Here is a 19,587-nt window from a genome sequence, read left to right on the forward strand (position 1 = left end):
AGAAATCTGAATAAAACAAACTGACTTTCTGAAGTTGCTCAATTAAACCACTGTGTGTCACTGCATTGCCTTTCAGCAGCTGGATTCCTGGCTTGTGGTGTTTCTGGGTACATTACTATCCTACATATGAAAAATAAAATGGAACGGAAATGAACTAATGATAATAAATATATTAAATATAAACAAGAAATTAATGAAAAGAATCATGTATTAAACCGGACAAAAAAATTACAAAAGAGAGCCTATTCATTTTTCTGTTTGGGATTTATCATTTATGTAAAAACATTTGTATGAAGGGAAGAATTTTCTCTCTGCGACATTCACCCATTAGGATTATGAGACTGGTTATAGTAGATAATGTTTCAACTCAATTCACTTTATTCAGTTCCTGTAAATCAAATACTCAGAGATGGTAACACTTAATAGATATAATTTACCTAAATATGCCAGATTTTTTAAATCAAGATCTATGAATGAATCCCTAGGATATCAGTGAAAATGTCGAAAACGCAATCTCGCAATATTGAAGAAAGAAAAAAATCCCGGATCTGCCTCCTGATTCGGATCTGCACATATATTTAATGTTTTTCGGGGAAATGAATACTATCCATTTAAAATACTGTATTTGTTGTGATGGCAACTTTTAACCATTACAAGGTATTTCTGAATTACTGGACAAATGATGAATCTTGTTACAGGTTTGCATCATTAATAGAAGCTATGTTTTTCCAGAATAAAACACTCGCATACACAAGGCACTCTTGATGATGTTCAGTTTATTAAGTTACACGTTGTGGTTTCCAACAAACAAGGTCAGACAGTCAGAAAAAAAACCCAACATGAGCCGGACATCACCACACCTCCTCCGCAGCTCAGTTTCTTTAAAACAAGAGGGAGAGATAAACCTTCAAGTGTGCAGTCGCTTGTCTGCTCTACCACTTTACCAGTTTCAGGTGAAGGCAGCAGGGAAGCTGTGTGCTTTCGGATGTGAAGGGTCTTTCTCTGAACCACTAAGCGGTGGAGGACGACTGTGACACTTGTGGGGGATTGTGCTTGATCCTTGTCTAAAACAGCTGAAACACAAGATAGCCATTCAGAGTACAACAACAGAGGTCGGCTTACATCTCCTAACACCAACACACAAACACCAACTACGAGCTGTTTGGGGAGCAAATGTGCTTATTATAGTGTTTTTGGGGCTTAAAAACACTGATATCATCCTTTAAAGAGAGCAACACAGTCTAAGAGAGAGGGACGTTATGAAGGAGTGTGTGCGTGTCAGCTGGCCTCAGCTCCACTGTGAGTGTGTGTGCAGGTAGGCTCAAACGTCCTTCAGGTCCTTCTGGATGCCCCACAGTGTGTCGGCGCTCTTCCTCAGCTGGCCCACCTCGCCGTCCGTCAGGGTCATGTTGACGACGCTGCTGACGCCGTTGCTGTTCAGCACGCAGGGCAGAGACAGGAAGACCTCGTCGTCGATACCGTACATGTCCTGAGGAAACACACACGCCGGCAGCAGTTAGGTGAGGAGGACGTCACATGTTTATACTATATATAGGCATATTGCTGCATGGGGGTGACAAGTGCCAGACACAGTGTTAAAGGAATAATTCAACATTTAGGGAAATATCTATTAATATCTGTGCTGAGAGATCATATCACAAGTAGACTTGAACTCAGGAGAACGTCCGCACGTCCATGTGTCTCCAGTGACCGCTTGTGACCAGATTTCACTTCCCCACTTTACATGCAAACAAACACGTGTCATTTCTGTTCCCTAAGACCAAACAATATTGTTTTGAACCAGTCTTACTACCATAGTCAATGTGTGTGTTACTGTGTCGATATGAGAGGGATAGAGAGAGAGGAGAGGGCGGAGCGGAATCAATGAGCTGCAAAATAAGATTTTACACATTTGAAAACAAATTTTATTCAATATCTGGGGATCAGTTATAGTATTGTGGCACAAATAAGAGAAGAGTAAAAATACTTTGGATCATTATAAAACTGTAGCAGGACAGAGGACATGGTCACAGTTTCTCGCTTGAGGGACAACACATCCAGCTTTCGTGCTAATGTTCCATGCAGCATCACCAAATACAAAGTGAATGAGTAGCGTGGTGAGAGTCCTCCAAGAGTGAGCAAAGGTCAAAATCAAACCTTGCAACCTCACTGCGATGACAAGAAATAGTTCCATCATGTATCTGCCTGTACAACAACAAACTGTGGAGACTGAACATGAAAAACAACGTGGTCACTCATGAGTGTTGGGAGCTGAATTTTAGGAATTTCGACAGAGCAAGTCAGTCAGTCAGTCTTCCTGCTAAACTAGGTTATCTACATTCTCATATTAGCTCCATATTTAACAGAGACATGGGATTGGTGAACATATCTAAGAAAAGAAAGAAAGGGAAATATTGTGAGCATATTTTGAATGTTGAAGTATTCCTTTAGAAAGCATTTGACACCGACACCGTGTACACGTATGTACTCCTGTGTGTGGGATGAATGGTGCCAGGGACACTGTATTAACCGGCTACAGCAGTAGTGGAGGACTATAAAAGTTAATGATTTTTTGTTCATGGTCATTTTTGATCCACAGATTAATCAGTAAGTATGTATTTTTAAGCCAAATGTAGCACCACGACCCCAAATTGGGGTGGAGGATGTTATTTGGCACTGAAAACTTGGAAAAAAAGGGCATACTGAAGAAGCAGGAGCAGGTGAAAAAAATTGAATTTTATTAACAAAAACAGGAAAGACAACAGAAAAACAAAATGATCCCTAGGAAATACAACAAAAATAAATAATGCTAGAAAAAGGGAACAAAACTAGAAAAAATCTGCAGCCTCACAGGAAGCTGCCATCTCCTCTCTCCCCCGCCCCTCCTTCACTTCTGACTGGCATTTACCTTTATAGCCTCACCTGCCTGGAACCTACCACCTGCGCTGATAAGTATGAGGTGAGCTAAACAGAAAGAAAAGTAGAAACCACACTCAACACGACGAACACAAGACCAACTTAGGACTCTGCTGGGTTACTGCTGACCTCACAATTCAAGCTATCTGCACAAATACAGCAGATAAATGCAATAGATTGACTAAAGTGTAATCTAATGCAGTAAACTTCACCCATTCTCTGTCACCTTGAGTCTGCCCAGCCCCTCCTCTCTCAGAGACCTGATCCTACACACCAGTTGTCACTCTCCCTGATCGACCTGCTGATCGGACCCCGAGCAACATCACAGACGTAACAAAATAAACTGTCAACACATACTAATAAACTAATACAACACACAACTCAAAACTCAAAACCAGATTATCTACATAATCTAACTGATAATCAACATTCAAATAATAATGAAATGACCAAATGTTTAATGTTGGGAGACAGGGCCGAGTGACAAAGTGGGAGAAAGCACCTTTTTCACACCAACAATAAGGATGATAACTGGCAAGCCATTTTTAAGCCGCAGGCCACCGATTGCCGACCACTGCTGTAATTTATCCAAGGTAGAAGAGGAAGACATGTTCAACTCGGTCTGCAGACTGCCTGTTAGCACGCTGCCCCGCCCCCCACTGACTGCAAGGCACTGTTATCCTGTTTATTCAAATTTGATTAACATTGAACGTATCACGTTTCCAAAATTGCACCAAATTCGACACTGCACCTCCTTGGACCCCCAACAGTACTTATAACACAGACCGATTTCTGTTAGGCTTTGTGCCTGGCCTGATCTGCAAGTGCTCTCGTGTGCGTGCACGTGACTGACCTTGACCATGGTGGAGACGGGGTGCACCCGGCTCATGTTCTTGATGATGCTCTCCGTCAGGTCAGCCACGCTCAGGCCGATGGCCCAGTTGGTGTAGCCCTTCAGCCTGATCACCTCATAGGCACTGAGACACAACACAGTACTTAGTTACATACAGTCATTATTATGACATGTGCCTCTGTTAGGCATCGTTGGCTGCTTCAAATCTCAACTATTTTTGATACAGAGGTTATTATTATAACTGTTTTTATAGTATATAGTATAAATAATGTTTATATGTTGTTTTATTTCTCATGCAGGTTACCATCTAATTGACATCTGTACATTTAGGTTGTTGTAATGAGTGTAAATGTTTTGTCTCTGTGTTTTATTTACACCTTTAAGTCCAAAATAAGCCTGGAAGAGGAAAAACCTCAGCTCTAATAAATCATATAATAACCATATTATAGATAGATAGCATAAGAAAACCTGCAGGTTGTACTGCATGCAAATAATTGAGTAATAATGTACAGTGATTTGTGCACACGCACTCACACACACTGTAAAATGTGACTGTTGCAAGCATTACTTATGTGCAGATGCAGAGGTGAAACTATAGCATTAATAATAATACTAAGAATAATAATTCATTTATGGATCATTGACCATCTTCGATTAATAGCAGTAGTATTAATATTATCGTTGTTACTTTCAAAATGATATCTGTTAAATTAAACACAGTGTACCTGTCCACCACCGCTTTGTGTGTGGCCTTCCACTGCTCTTTATCAGAATCTGTGCCGATGTCCGGATTCAGCTTCTGCAGGTTGACTCCAGCTACGTTTGCTCCGCTCCACACGGGAACTAGCAAAACACGCACAGTTACTTTTACTTTAATGCAGTATCACAATTTTTTTCAGCATGAACGATTCCCTGCAGAGAGATGACCAACATCATCGTTGTGTGTGTACCCACCGCTCGTGTCCCCGTGCTCGCCCAGCACCCAGCCGTTGAAGGAGCTGGAGTGAATGCCGAGGCGTTCGGCCATCAGGTAACGAAAGCGGGCGGAGTCCAGGTTGGTGCCGCTGCCGATGACACGGTGCTTGGGTAGACCGCTCAGCTTCCAGGTGACATATGTGAGCACATCAACTGTGGGGGACATGTTACACCCAGGGGTCATATTGATATATTGGATACACACAGAAAGACAACTGTGAGTGTGTGTGTGTGTTGGTGTCTTCACCAGGGTTGGACACCACGATGAGTGTGCAGTTGGGGCTGTACTTGACGATCTGGGGGATGATGGACTTGAAGACGTTGACGTTCCTCTGCACCAGGTTGAGGCGGCTCTCTCCCTCCTGCTGGCGAACGCCGGCCGTCACCACAACCAGGCGGGAGTTGGCTGTTACAGAATAGTCTGGGGGGGGAGGAGGAGACGAGGAAGAATTGGACACTTTATTATCACCACTCTTTTAATTTAAGGTATTTATATATAAATCAATAACATGGCAGAGTAATGGGCCTTAATGCACATTTGCCTGAGGTCTGTCAGGCATTCACACTTCCAAGCCAGAGGTTACATTCCCACAGGGACCACTTGCCGTGAAACTCATGGCCTCAGATAACAAGTACTCACTGCTCAGAACTGACAGACAGTGTCTAATGGTGACGTTGTCAGTCATGTCACAACTGACGCATTAACTTTAACATCCTGCAGCAGGATGCAGTGCAGCAGTATGCAGCCTCAGCTCCTGACCTTTGTCAGCGACTATCTTGGAGGTCTTGAGGAAGAGGCTGCCGTGCTGCAGGTCCATCAGCTCTCCTTTCAGACGATCCTCCATCACATCCACCAGGGCCAGCTCGTCACACAGGTCCTGACCAGCGGACAAACAGAAGCAAGACGGATGATGGTGTAGATCAGAAACATAACCATTACACTTTCATCAAGCTTCTCCTTAAGGTTCATTTTGATTTTCTTTCTATGTCATTTAGGGGTTTCCAAACATGAATTTCGAGTTTTTGTATAACATACATATAAATAAAACTAGGGAAGTTAATTCATTCAAATTAATGAATGCATTAACAAAATTCATATACATTGACATATTCAAACTATGCGTGTGTGTGTGTGTGTGTGTGAAATGTGAAATGTGAATGTGTATGCAAACCCACTATCAGATGCAAGCCACCAGTTTGCTTAGTGAATAGCATCTTTTATAATATTTTTTTTAATTTTATTTAACTTTCATCACACAGACCAAAACAAAACATCAACACCCTTACAAAACATACAATGCAAACAAAAGCCAATAATAATAATAATAATAATAATAATTAAAAAGCCAGACTGTACATAGATAACTGCAGCGTTACAGACTACACTAATCACACATTCACTAAAAATAACCTATAAATTGGGCCCCAGGAGCTCTCAAACCTTTCATTAAAACCTTGCCTGGGAAGGGCCACAGGGACTTATGCAGTACCACAGACGCAGGCCTGGACCAGCTACCGGTCCAGGTCACAGCCCACAGAGAGGGAGCGTGACTGTGATGTTGTATCTTACCCGCAGCAGGATGCTGACGGCGCAGGCCATGCCCACCTGGCCCACCCCGACCACCGTCACCTTGTTCCTGGGCGGCTCAGCGGGGCCACTGGCCAGGGGGCTGATGAGCTTCTGCAGAACTGAGGACATGATGCAGCTGCAGGGAGAGACACAGAGGGGACATGTCAGTGGTTCAGACATGACATGTTCATCCAAACAGTGTTCTTCATACAATAAGCAGCGAGGGGACTGTGCATCAGTCGTGTGCCTAAATGATTCATTGAAGCAACACACAGGTCAAAGGTCACAGAGACACAGATCTATCTCTCAGGGGGTCTTGGGTGAATATAGGACAGTCACATTCTCACATACTACATACATGCAGTCAAATTAACACAAGCATAAAACATAAATGAACAGAAGTCCTACAACTAATTATTACTGCCATTATCAATGAATCTGTGGAACAAATTTTCAATTAATTTATTAATGTTATGAAAATGCCTAAAACTAATAAATGTTCACTATAAAGTGTCAAATCCAAGTTTGATGTCATCAAATGTGTTGTCTTGTATGACAAATAATGACAAAATCCAGAGATTCTCAGTTGTGTGAAAAGCAGCAAATCCTCACAATGAACAAGATGAAAGAAGCTTAATAAATCAACTATCAAAACTTCTGTAGATTCATTTCAGCATATTGAGAACCTGATGAACAGCACTCAGTCTCACGGGCTCTAACAAATAGCTGACATCATACTGATATCCACAAACACAGAAGCAGCGAGCAGTGGCTGCGATGGTCATTTTCATTATCAGTTAAGCATTTTCTGATCAATAGAATTTTTTGGGTGTTTAGTATTTAAAAAAGTCTTTGTTTTGCCAATCCTGAGGACCAGCAGTCATTTTTCAAAATAAAGCATGTAAGCCTGCATAACACAGAAATTCTATAGTCTGCGTGTAAATAACGACAAAGTCCACAACCAACAACACAGTAAATCATGGTGTGTAAAAAAAAAGCCAGTTACGGCATCACCATGGTTACGCACACTTGCAGGAGGAGGCATTGGCCCAGGATAAGACCATCTGCAAACACTGAATAAAGGTTGCTCGTGGGGGATTTTGCAGCACGAGATTTTATCTGTGATACATTTATAAAAAAGATTAATTTTGCGTGTCCGCTGTCACGTATGTCAATAAGAAAAGTCCACTTTGTAATAGTGAGAAGCCACAGTTCTAAACGATGACACGCACAGAGTGTGTGCTCCGTGCAGCAGCAGAGCAGAGTTACGTCACAGAGAGGGATCGCGTGACGAGAGGAGAGTTGACCGACACGAGTCACAGCTTACAGAGAAATGATAAGATGAACACAGAGTAAGAAAAATAAGAGGATTCTAAAATATGTATATTACACTACAGCAATGAAAAAAAACCTTTTTTATTTTAGTCGTTAGTCATTGCTTAATACTGTGGTATGTGAATGCTGGTGAATATGTGAAGAGTGAGGATATACAATGCATATTTTGAAGTATTATTCACATATGGGGGTGAAGAAAATGTAAAAAGTGAGTTGTAGAAACTAGAACAGGTGTCAGAGGTGGGGGGGTTGTTGTGCTCATGTCCCATACTTAGAACGCTTTTAAAATCACTGCACCAGCTCTGAGCAAAAAACACTAAATTACACAGAAATGGTCCTTTCACGGTAACTTATTATTTATTATGTATATTCATACATACACATCATTAGTTTTAGAATTGCCTAAAGTTGTTATTTGTTGTTTAAAATCCAAATGGTTTTAAATGTAACACATAAAAACTAGAACAACCTCAGTTTCAGGCCACAGTGGACGACACACAATTGCTTTTACAATTTCTCATGAGGCCTTTTCTATATTTATATAAAGCACTTTGTATTACCTTGTTATTGTAATGTGTTACACGGATAAACCTGCCTTGCCTAATGAATTATATGTTGGTAATATGGTCTCGTCACTGACAAGATATCAAAAGAATTTCTTATTTTAGTGTATGATCAACATCATGCAGCCACTTCTCCTCAGTGTTTTCTAATTTAACAACTTCTGTGTCTTTCTTAACACAGACATTTTGAAAAGTTTCACAATTTCATCCTTTAGCATTAAACGTCCTCATCGACAGACTCGTGTGTCTCTCTGTTTCAGTATCAACAGGAAGTTATAGACTTTCCTGATGAATGTTAAATTGACATTTAATTATTATTGTCTTGGGAGCAATGATTATTCCAGCAAAAATATATGAACAGCACATCATTCAAATCATATGAAGGTCAAATGGACGCTCTTAATGGCAGGACTATAGGGAGGTGCTGTTAAAATAAATAATGGACAACTGAAACCAGAGGGTCCACAAGTGCATCCTATTTAATAATCCTGCATGTCCAAGATCCCTGAAGGCCCCAGCTCCTCGGTTTGGGGACCACTTACCTTTGCTCTCGGTATATTAACAAAGAACAGAGCTCTGTGTTGCAATATAAAGTCTGCAAATAAGTTAGGATATCAGCTCATATCAGGGTTTTAATGGGCACTTGTGAGTAGGTGGTCCAGGGAGCTGCTTTGTGTCCATAAAGAGAGAAACACCTCGTGGCTGCAGCTGACTGACACTTGTTCAGGGAACAATGGGGCTGCTGAGAAGCACAATGCCTCACTTTATCCTCCTAAATTCTATTTGCCGTTACATAATCGGCTCAGCAGCCGAAGCAATAGGTTCATGAGCCCCATCAACACAACCTGTTCGTGATTTAATCATTTTAGGTGGATGAGCTGCTGTGGCTCCTCTCGTTTTCTGTGATTTCAGTGGAAGGGATGTGATGTAACAGCCTGCAGCTCTGCAGGAGACCTTGTGTCCGGCTGATGCTGAGACAAAAGGTTCCAACATCTAAAATAAAAATGAAAGCAGATAATTCCACTCAGACAGGGGGAGAGTTCGAGTTCACTGTCAGCTCACTGGGATGCTCCATTGTCTGTGACAGACTGTGGCTGCAATTACACAACCCGCCCTCAACGACAAGTGCACAACGGGAACAGTTCAATCTGGTGACAAACGCAGATTTGGAGATTTGCAAGAAGTGTAAATGTGAAACAAGAGTCTGAGAAGGTTTGAGTTAGAATGCATCACAGCTCAGCTCAATGGGCTGCAGCTGCTGCACTTTGCACAGTTGGAACAAAATGTAACAAAAGCTGCAATAATCCACATTTCTCACTTCACTAAAGAAAAATCATAAAATGGCCCGATGGCTGCAGAACGATCTGAACTAACGGGGACAGAAACATCAATTAAGCATCGCCCCTTTGATTGCAGCAGTCCGACGACTCACAGTTGAACTTGGCATTCACGGATTCCTTCAACTCGGAGCATCCATTGCTGCAGAGACGCTGTGCACGCATCACTGTGGCGGCGGCGGCAGCAGCCCTCCGACCCCCGCGCACACAAAGCCCCCACGATGTGAGGAAACAAGCGGAATTTACTTACATGTTCTCTGAGGATCCTTGAGTCTGATGTTAGTTATTCCGAGAGTGTGGAGAAGAACGCGCTGCAGTGAGGAAGAGGAGGAGGAGGAGGAGGATGGAGTTCTACTGTGCCCAGGCTGACATGTGAGGGGGCGGGGCGCACGCAAGGTGCCAGGCTGTGCGTGATGCTCATAGGGAACACTGTGATCTTTGATGGTTAATGCGTTTCAAACAACCATTTTCATCTCCCTGTCGTTATAGCTGGAATTTTGGGGGAATTCTGACAAACCAGTGGGTTCAGTCAACAGCTTATCTCCCTCATGCTTTCCCTTTTATTCTGCAGACACAGATGAACTCCATCTGAGGGCATCACATCCTCCTGCAACTCAAATTACAGGCATCTCTTCAGAAATCTAGCAGGAGCTGACACTGCAGTAATTAAAGGTGTCTCTGAGTTTAGGACAGATCGATCCAATAGTAACTCGACCCCCAGGCCTTCTGTTCATTTGTGCCAGCAGGGTCTATAACAAACATCTGAGAGCACAATCACTTTATTCTGCATTGTTGTGTCGTCCTCACATACCGATACATCTACTGAAGGAGATCTGCATATACCATGTATATATTTAGGTATATATCAGTTATATAGCTGCAGAACACGCAGATCAGTTTTACATGCAAAAGATCATCATTTAAAAAAATATGGAATAAACTGCTGTAGATGGAATTATATACCAATATGTAAACTATTCAAGTCATGGTACAACATTTAGATGCCACCAATCAGCAAAAATAATGTAGTAATATAATATATAATAACACCATATGACAAAATATTTTTTCCTGCAGTATCTTTATTTTATAGGCTACTTGAACAAATTTGCTGATTATACCTGAATGCAGGACTTTTACTTTTCTAACTTTTTGTCCATTTTGTATTGTCATGTTATGGTTTCCTTCACGTACAGGTTCAAATTCTTGGTCATTAGACTCATCTCAACCTCTATTACCCTATTTACACATGCATTACAATGTGTTTCAGTAATCAGATTACAATCAGAGAGATTCAAATACAGGTTTACGCATTGAGGACAGATTGTGATCCGATCAGTGAAACCACCTCTGGGGGCGATCAGGGACACAATGTGACCACGTTTATCACAAGTACAATGCAGTTGCGTTGTTAATCCACATACGACAACTACACAGGCAGAAATATGTAAAGGTTATGTATGGTTTCAAACCAGTAAGGCAGCAGCAGCTACAGTCAGCTAACCAGGAAACACAGAACTCAGTCCTCTCCTCAGTCCTCGTGTTAAAAGAGACGCCTGTGGATGGAGTGAAAACCAATTAAAAAGCAAGAAAACACAACGACACAGTTTCACAGACGGCTACCATCTTCTTTTATTATTATTGTATCTTTTTTGATGTTTCTTTTTCTTTGGACTCGCAAATGAGAGGATGAGCGGCACAGAGCAATGAGATCTCAATTTCCCTCTGACCCGAAATGGTGTCAGTTTGATCCCAATCTTTCTCATTCTGCATTTCAAAGTGTGCTTAGGCAAGATGCTGAACCCCAAACTGTCCCTTATCATAGAGAAAGTGCTGCACATAGATGCACTCTGTGAGTGGGGGAATGTAAAACTGTACTGTAAAGCACAATGATGGTCATCAAGACTAGAAATCTCTACATAAATACCGACCATTTATCATTCATCCTGTCAACCTCTTTAGCCACATCTCTTCCTGCACAAGTTTAGAGGAAGTTTACTTTGCCTCGTTGTAATCAAGCACTTTCTGTCCCCTCTGAGGTTTCAGCACATCAACATGAGGTCAGACAAGGCTCAGCTTGAGTGTTTTAATGGGTTCATCCTCTGGATCAGAGAGAAAAAGAGGAACACAGACACAGGATTCGACCTTCCCTCCCTCCCTCCCTCCCTCAGTCTCCACCAAGGTTCAAGAATTTCTTAATCAGCCTCCCACTTTCACCTCCGTTAATTCACATATGACCCTCAGCAGGAGACAGGACGCCATTTGATTTGATGTGTCTCGGAAAAGGTGTTAAATGTTATATTTTCACACATTAGAAAAACACCATTGGACCTGTATTCATTTTTCTCCACAGTGAGACTACTGCACGTTGCCCTGAAATGACAGCCAGTGTTGGACCATGCAAGGGAACATGTTGTTCCCTGCATCCCCCTGCTGATGCTGCACGCACGTCACACATGGATGATGATGACGACGGCTGTGGTGATACAGGCTGGTACCCAATAGGAGGCTGCTGTTGGGCCTCCCTCGTCATCCAATGGGGCGAGGGGATGCTGTTCCCTTAAAGGCGCCCGCTCAGCCATGCTGAGGGCCTTTGTGTGTCTGATTGCGTGAGAGGTCCTCGCGCGTGATGAGTGGGGGGATTAGATTGGCCGGTGGAAGAAGGCGGGACTAACCAGCTGTTACATAACACACTGCCCCCCCTGCTTTGTAGCCTACTCTCTCAGTCTTCCAGCCATCAGTCAACCCTGCTCTTTTTTTTATCTAAGAAATGCAAACATCATCAAATCTTCATATATTTATGTCTAAAAACAATCCTCGTTGTTTGTCTCAGTGATGAGTAAACAGAGTGTTTAACAAGGCTGCGTGGTGTGAAAAAAAGACAAAGTGAGTTGTGGCTGTAATCAATGTAGAAACTGGTATTTTTCCAGTTCCAGTTCGCTCTTCCAGGGGCTTTATTTGCCATTCGCACAGAAAAAGGATGCAACCACATTGGAATTCTGGTACAGTTCTCTGAGCCAGTGAAAGAAAGAAAAGGCCCAAACAAAGCAGTTGAATATCATTAAGGGGAAGAAAGACTGAGAACATTCAGGTCACATACTGATTAAATAATAAAATTACATTCAATTTTGAAAAAATTGCATGATCTGTACTGCACCATGTCGTGGACCTGGACCTGGACATCTGGTGTTCTATAAGTTATGTCTCATTCATATGTAGGAAAATATAATAATAACTAGAATTATAATATAATAATAACAAGGCCAACATTGTATCTCGCCATGTTACAAAAATTGAAAATTCACGGATCCCGCCCCTTCTTTTTTTAATCATGCTCCACCTCTCGACAAAATATCATGGAAATCCGTTTGGTAGTTTTTGAGTGATCCTCCTGAAAGACAGACAGACACCAATAAAAACATAAGCCCCTTGATGGATTCACTGTCCTGCACAGAACCTGCACGACTTTATTTATTTCATGGTTTAACAAGCACTCACATGCACCAAACAACCCCACCCCCACCCTAGTACTGTATTCATTTTGCTTGTCTGTCATGTAATCACTGCATTTCACCAGGAAGAAAAGCAGCAATGACAATGTAGGGTTTAACCTTACATACAGCCTATGGGTTTAACACACTGGCCAAGATTATATAATGAGCGGTGAGCTGCTGCACGTGAGCTCAGTTATTTAATACAACCACTTGCAGTCAGTCATTTTTTTTTTTTTATTAAATGTGGAAGAGAAGTGGTGTGTGTAGCAGTGTATGTCCAAGGTCAGCCTCCTGACCTGGATAGGCAACGTGAAAGCCTCTGACCAATCAGGACGCACAGACAGCTGGCCAGAGCCTGGTACAGCTGTGGGTGGACGAAAGCATGTGTCGTGTTTTTGGCAGTCAGGGATGAGGTTTGTCACGATCAAGGGCCAAATGGGTCACACAGAACCATCCTACTACAAGATAAACCTGAGTGACTCGATGTAAGTGGAGCTGAAGGGATACGAAGCCACAGCAGTGACTGTGGTGCTCGCTTAACGAGTAAGTATCTTTTCAGCTTCATTCAGTCTAAGAAGAATCCGATTTTAGTTTCTGTTTTTAGTTTCAACTGCAGCCTGTGGAGAAATCTGAACGTAGCATCTGTCACATCAGCCACACATTTCCAGAGGGACTTTTATTTTGAAACCTGAGTTTTGGGCTCACTGCTCAGCACCATCTCTGTCGGTCACTGAACCTGAAAATCCTCTCTCAGGCAAGAGGGAAAAGCCACAGATTTGCTGGGGCCCTATTAACTCTTTGTTGATTACATTTTCTGTGCAGACGTGTAGTACATTAAACACATTCATTTTTAATATACAGCACAAAATGAAGGTCTTAAAATTAGATTTTGCAACAGGAACGCTCCCTAAGAAAGGACCCCAAGTTACTACTAATGTTACCACCCAGGTTCTAATTACAGGGGAGCTAAGAGGAGCTGGACTCTCCTAAAGGTCACAAGCTCCTCTGAAAGCCTTCCCTGAGACGTTCAGGGGGAGCTCGAAAAAAACATTTCGCTTTTCTGTCACAGATTATATTGTATTTTACGTACATTAATGTTCCTGAACATCTGTCTCCACTAATTAACACAATTCTGTCCTTTCCCTCTGTGCTCATCCATGCGTGGCAGCGCTGCCCTCCAATCATTAGTCAGCTAGTTTGGATACGTTTATGGATAAGTCAGAATGTCAAAACGGAAAAGAGAGCCAAGCATCAGACAATTTGGATTCACTCAACAGTCAACAACAGTTCGCAGAAGTTTCTTCCTCTATTAATGTGTTCTAGCTTCCAGTCCCCCTCCACAGATCCCTGTGCTACAAACCTGGGTGTCTAACTGTGTTTTTAAGGGAGGACTGGCAGTGTCTGTGCTGCCGTAACAAAAGCTTGGACAGAGTCACACCTGGTGCAAGAGGTCCATCGAGTCATTTCTTCTCATTATATCGTCTCTGGTCAAATTGACCCTCAGACCAATTTTCTTTCTTTCTTTCTTTCTTTCTTTCTTTCTTTCTTTCTTTCTTTCTTTCTTTCTTTCTTTCTTTCTTTCCTCAGAAATCCAGAGAGTTTTCACGCTTTTATGAATATCTTTTGAATACAAATATTGTTTGAAACTGGGGTGAGGATCTTCCAGCCTCCAGCACATATATGGCCTGCAAGACATTTTGACTCAGCCAGTAAGACAATTCACAAAAAGCAACTCAGAAATAAAAAAAAATCATAGTGACTACATGAATAGTAGTCATGTTCTTCAGGTCCCAGTTGAATAGATGAAGGAAACACATGCATAGCTGTTACGTGTCATCACTGACAAGCATCATGGTAACTGTCAAGTAAATGAGGAACGTTGCAGTTTCCAGGAGAAATTGACAAATTATATAAATGTTTTGTTGTGCCAGTCTGTCTAGTTTGAGGGGATGCACTGGATGTGCTGACACAGTTCAACATGAAGCTGGGATGAGTTACAGCACCAAAAATGTTTTATACTAGTTTGAACAAGTTTTCAAATCAAATGATGTAACACAGTTGAATTTTGTGGTTCAGTAGGATAACTTGTGGAGGGGCATAGTTGCTGCTGATCTGCTTGCACTGGACAAAGTTGAATTGTCGAAGTGTCTTTTAACTAAATATTTGTGTAGTAATTTAATGTGGAACCCTCTGATGTGCCAGACAACCTACAACATGAAATCATTGCACATGCACTGAAGTTTGCATCTCTGTCTGCGACGACCTACTGCTGTCAGACAGAAGGACTGACAGACAGAAGGACTGACAGACAGAAGGACAGAAAGACAGGTGCTTGCAGAATTAGTATGTTCATAAAACTCCCACCACAATGTAGATCAAGCATGACCAGGACCTGATGACCCTGCTCTGTCTGTAGTCCAGCCAACTCTTCCAGTAGCCCCGTCCCTGCTCACAGAGACGTCCCCTCCCACTGCAAATTCTTCAAAGTGAGCCAGGCCAGGCCCCCTCGCTCATGTGACCAGGCACAACAGATGCTATTTCAGAGTGACCTCCAAAACTCTGCACAAGGCTGAAAGGGACAATGGCTAGATGCATGAAAGCACAGATGAATAGGTCCGCACATGCGTCCGTGTGTCTGTCCCAGCTCCTGTTCTGTGTGGAGCGGTGAAGTCCCTGACTCTTTCCCTCCTCACTGTAAGAACCAGGACAGTGACAAGGTCGAGCTTCCACTCTCTCCGAGGTCTCTGCAGAAACTTCCAAAGAAAAAGAAGCCTACATTTCATTCAAGATCTTATATTTTATCCTGATTATATCATGTCAACTTTAAACTAAGGTCCAGTTAATAATCTAACATCTGCTTTGCTCCTTTGACAAGACTATATCACCAAACTGATCTTGGGACTCGGATCCTGAGGAGCTTCAAAATTCCCAGGTCCACTGCCTGTCATTTGGATTTGATCATATGACTACTTGCAAATTATTTCACACCACAAACTTACAATATTAAGAATACTTGACAACACTTCAAACATTTTAACCATTTTCACAAGTTATGTGTGGGTCCAACAGCATATTTTGCAGTTTATTGTTGTCATTTAATTCTGTTTTTCTAAGATGATATAGCACACGTTAGGTTTATGTTTTCTCAGTGTCATTAATAACCTCTATAGACCAACTGATGTACGAGCTGGTTATCAAACCTATGACCTTCACAACACAGGGAGGAGTTGACCAGACTCAGTGTGCCACTGTGTGGATCTGAATCTGGATCTGGATCTGGATCTGGATCAGTCTTCTTCAACTCATTCACAGAGCTGTTCATGTTTATGGTTTCCTGATGGTGGAGCGAGCTAACAAATGCTATCAGAGCAGGGGTGTCCCTCTATTTTTAAGAACCTCCTAAGGACTCATATCTTCCGCTAACACCTCCCTAACATGGCGGATCCAGAAATTCTGCAAAACTTTCTTGTAAGATTTTGACATTTTCACTGATTTCCCAAGGAATAATTCATGGATATTGATGACAAATATCAGGGATGTCTACAGGACTGAAATCAAAGAGTGTGTGAAATTTGTGGCAGCTTGGCTGAATTTAAGGGGACTGTTTAACATCAGACTAGTTTAACATCTAGTTTAATACATTTAAATACTTGCCTTGGTTTACAACTGTGTACTAAACACAATTACTTTAAATCAAATACCTTCTATATTCACTTTCACAAGTATATATTTATACAACCATAGTAGCAGGATGGGTATGAATCAGCCGCTGTGACTAATTGTGCTACAACTGAAAATGTTACTGCCAGATATCATAAGAGACTGTATGAAAGTCATTGGCCTGGAGATATCAGCTCTGTGTAAAAGAGCCATTAAAGGGAATTAACCTGTTGGGACATTCAGCAAGTTGCTCTTTGGAAGCAGCTGCAGAAGGAAACACTCTCCAAAACATCTGCAACTGCAACTCACACACATGATGGAAAAGTCAGATATCATGCAGACTATCATACTACAACATCATCTGATCTACTTCATGTTTATTTCATGCCTTTTTAGTATTCCTTGGTTCAAAATTATGGTGATTTTACACCTAGTCTATATGTCCAGGAGTCACATGGAGTCACATGGCAAATATGTCGGGTCGGAAGATTATTGTTAGAGAGCGGAAATCTGTTTACCTCCAGCACACATGTGGTTATTTCAGCTTGTAGCAGCCTCTGAGAAACTGCCTTTTAGTAATAATAAGCAGGTGGATAGATATAAGTACCTAAATTACATTTAAAATATGTTACAATCAGGTCTTATACAATTTACCTGTATTTGCAATAAATCAAATATGCTACACATTGCTATAGCCCCAAAACCCTTCTTTTTTTCAATTATCTTTTATTATCAATTGTTTTTATTACCTACCTACCTAAAAAACTTGTTTCTACAATTGTAGCTGATAAAATGTAAAAAGAAAACAAACACCCGTACATTTTTTTACAGTCTCTCATTACAGAGGTTCCCAAACTTTTCTCCCTTGACCCCAAAAATAACTGTGGCAGAGATTTGTGCTCCCCATTATTCAGGCAGGTGGTTGAAGCATACATATCAATTTGAACAAGTTGCCGAGTGCTTTCTATGGTGCTGTAAATTGACCTGCTGTCACGTGGGGATGAAGAACATCTGAAAGCTGATGACACTGTGCATAATGTGGGCAGCCGTGGCTCGGGAGGCAGAGAGGGTTGTCCACGGACCAGAGGGTCGGTGGTTTGGCAGCACTGCCGGTCTGCATTCCAAAATGTCTGAGCTCCAAATTGCTCCTAATGAGTGTGCCAATGGTGAACGATAGAAAAGCAGTGCATCGAGGCCCTGTATGAGTGAATGGGTTAATTCACAAGATAAGACTTGAAAAGTATTATATAAATACTTTTTTTAATCTTTTGTAAGAATTATGGCCAAAATACGTTCTTTCCACTAATCTTTCACCTGTTGACCAACCCTCTCAACCTCTAGTTTGGGAACATCTGTCTTGTGGTTGTCATTATATGATGCTGAATTTGAATTAAAAGCTAACTTCATCTTTCACACGTTACATTACTGTATCTTCCTGCTGTGATGGGGAAGCTGAAGATGGAGGCTGCTGCATGTTGTCGGCAGTGAAGCAATAACATTCAACCACATCTGCTCCAATGAGCTACTGGACTGATACAGAGACAAGACAGATGTCCTCTGCAAAAACATTCAGACCTTTTTGCCTTTGTTATTACAATGCAAATCAGGTAAAGAAATTTAAAAAAAATGTATCTGGGATGAGAAGACACTCTCCCAGGAGGATAACAATGTAATTGTCCTGTTTTTCATGAATAAATAGATAAATTAATAAATAAATAGAATTCCCCTGACTACTCCACTCTTAGTGTGGTTATTACTAATAATAATATATTATGTCAGAGGCAGGACACTTGTAGATGGATAAGATAGAAAATCTTTATTGTCTGTCCTATCAGTGACAGAAATTCTTCTTCGAGAGGGCTCAACATACACATTTAAAACACATAAAAACCACATGGTACAGACACATGAGTGTGTTAAAGAACACATTAAAGATACACACATGGGCTGTGTTAAAAACCAACTTAGTGGATTTAAAACCATTTATAAACACCTGTTGTGGTCTGTCCTTGAAAAAACTATTTATCCATAAAATCAGCGTGTGGTGGACCTGAAGGTCAGAGAGGTAGAGCAGCAGGTAGGAACATATATATTGTAGCTGAGACTGATGCAGCCAACTTCTCTTTGTGAAATCATCATAACTAATAATCGTGACGTCATACCCTGCAAAATCCGAGCATAGTGTTTTAGAAATGAGTAAAAATCCTGTTGAGAAACTATTAAAGCCGGAGGTTCACGGGGTCACTGATGTGTGATGTGCCACTCTGCCGGGCCTGGACTTGGTGTAATGGAAACACGCGGTTTGTTGGATGTGATAATAAAGGCTGAAGTATAACTGTCCCTGATGGAGCCCCCACAGATGTTCCCATCAGCAGTCAGATGTGCTGCAGGTGGAGCATTAAAACAGGACGCAGCTGCTATTCAAGGTGTGTGGAAGTCAGCGGCAAGAGCAAATCCAACGGGCTGCACACCACCACAATGGAGCAAATCACCGGAGCCCCATATTTACAGGTTATCACTAAATGTGGAGATGCGCACATGGAGCTCTGGGAAAAGTCTTTATCCCTCATAGTGCTGATGTTTTATTCAACGAGGCAGCAGTGACACTGTGATCTCACAGCCAGGGAACACGTAAATGGACTCCATTTCCCATGACCTCTTGCAACCCTACCATGTAAGCAGGCCCTGCGTTGTTAGAGACGCATCCTTTTGCCAACAGAGGAAGCACTATTGTCGTCAATGTAAACTATTTCATGAGCAAACAAATGGATTGTAATGACAGCAGCGGTACATAACAAACACAACCCCGCCCCACACACACACACACTCCTAGATCTGGTGGTATAATACAACACACTCAGGCTTTACACATTCAAATCAAAAA

At 41.8% G+C, this 19,587-nt stretch overlaps 1 protein-coding gene across 1 annotated transcript; it reads right to left on the bottom strand.

Moving 5' to 3' along the window:
- Window positions 1–756: 756 nt before the first annotated feature.
- On the bottom strand, window positions 757–9,954 carry ldhba (lactate dehydrogenase Ba). Its single transcript, XM_035148155.2, has 8 exons — window positions 9,800–9,954; window positions 6,315–6,450; window positions 5,505–5,622; window positions 4,992–5,165; window positions 4,724–4,897; window positions 4,495–4,612; window positions 3,770–3,893; window positions 757–1,489 (listed from the first exon to the last, which is right to left on the bottom strand). The coding sequence occupies exons 2-8, from the start codon at window positions 6,441–6,443 to the stop codon at window positions 1,322–1,324; spliced, it is 1,005 nt and encodes a 334-aa protein (XP_035004046.1). The 5' UTR covers window positions 6,444–6,450; window positions 9,800–9,954; the 3' UTR covers window positions 757–1,321.
- Between the last annotated feature and the right edge of the window lie 9,633 nt (window positions 9,955–19,587).

Source organism: Hippoglossus stenolepis, chromosome 22, assembly GCF_022539355.2.
Source record: "Hippoglossus stenolepis isolate QCI-W04-F060 chromosome 22, HSTE1.2, whole genome shotgun sequence".
Taxonomy (NCBI): domain Eukaryota; kingdom Metazoa; phylum Chordata; class Actinopteri; order Pleuronectiformes; family Pleuronectidae; genus Hippoglossus; species Hippoglossus stenolepis.

Bases quoted from the DNA above. Each gene is read 5' to 3' on its own strand.
- ldhba (XM_035148155.2), bottom strand. From the start codon at position 6,443: ATGTCCTCAGTTCTGCAGAAGCTCATCAGCCCCCTGGCCAGTGGCCCC. The intron at 4,898-4,991 runs GTGAAGACACCA...TGTCCCCCACAG, and splicing joins CATCGTGGTGTCCAACCCTG to TTGATGTGCTCACATATGTC. The intron at 3,894-4,494 runs GTACACTGTGTT...GTTGTGTCTCAG, and splicing joins CACAAAGCGGTGGTGGACAG to TGCCTATGAGGTGATCAGGC.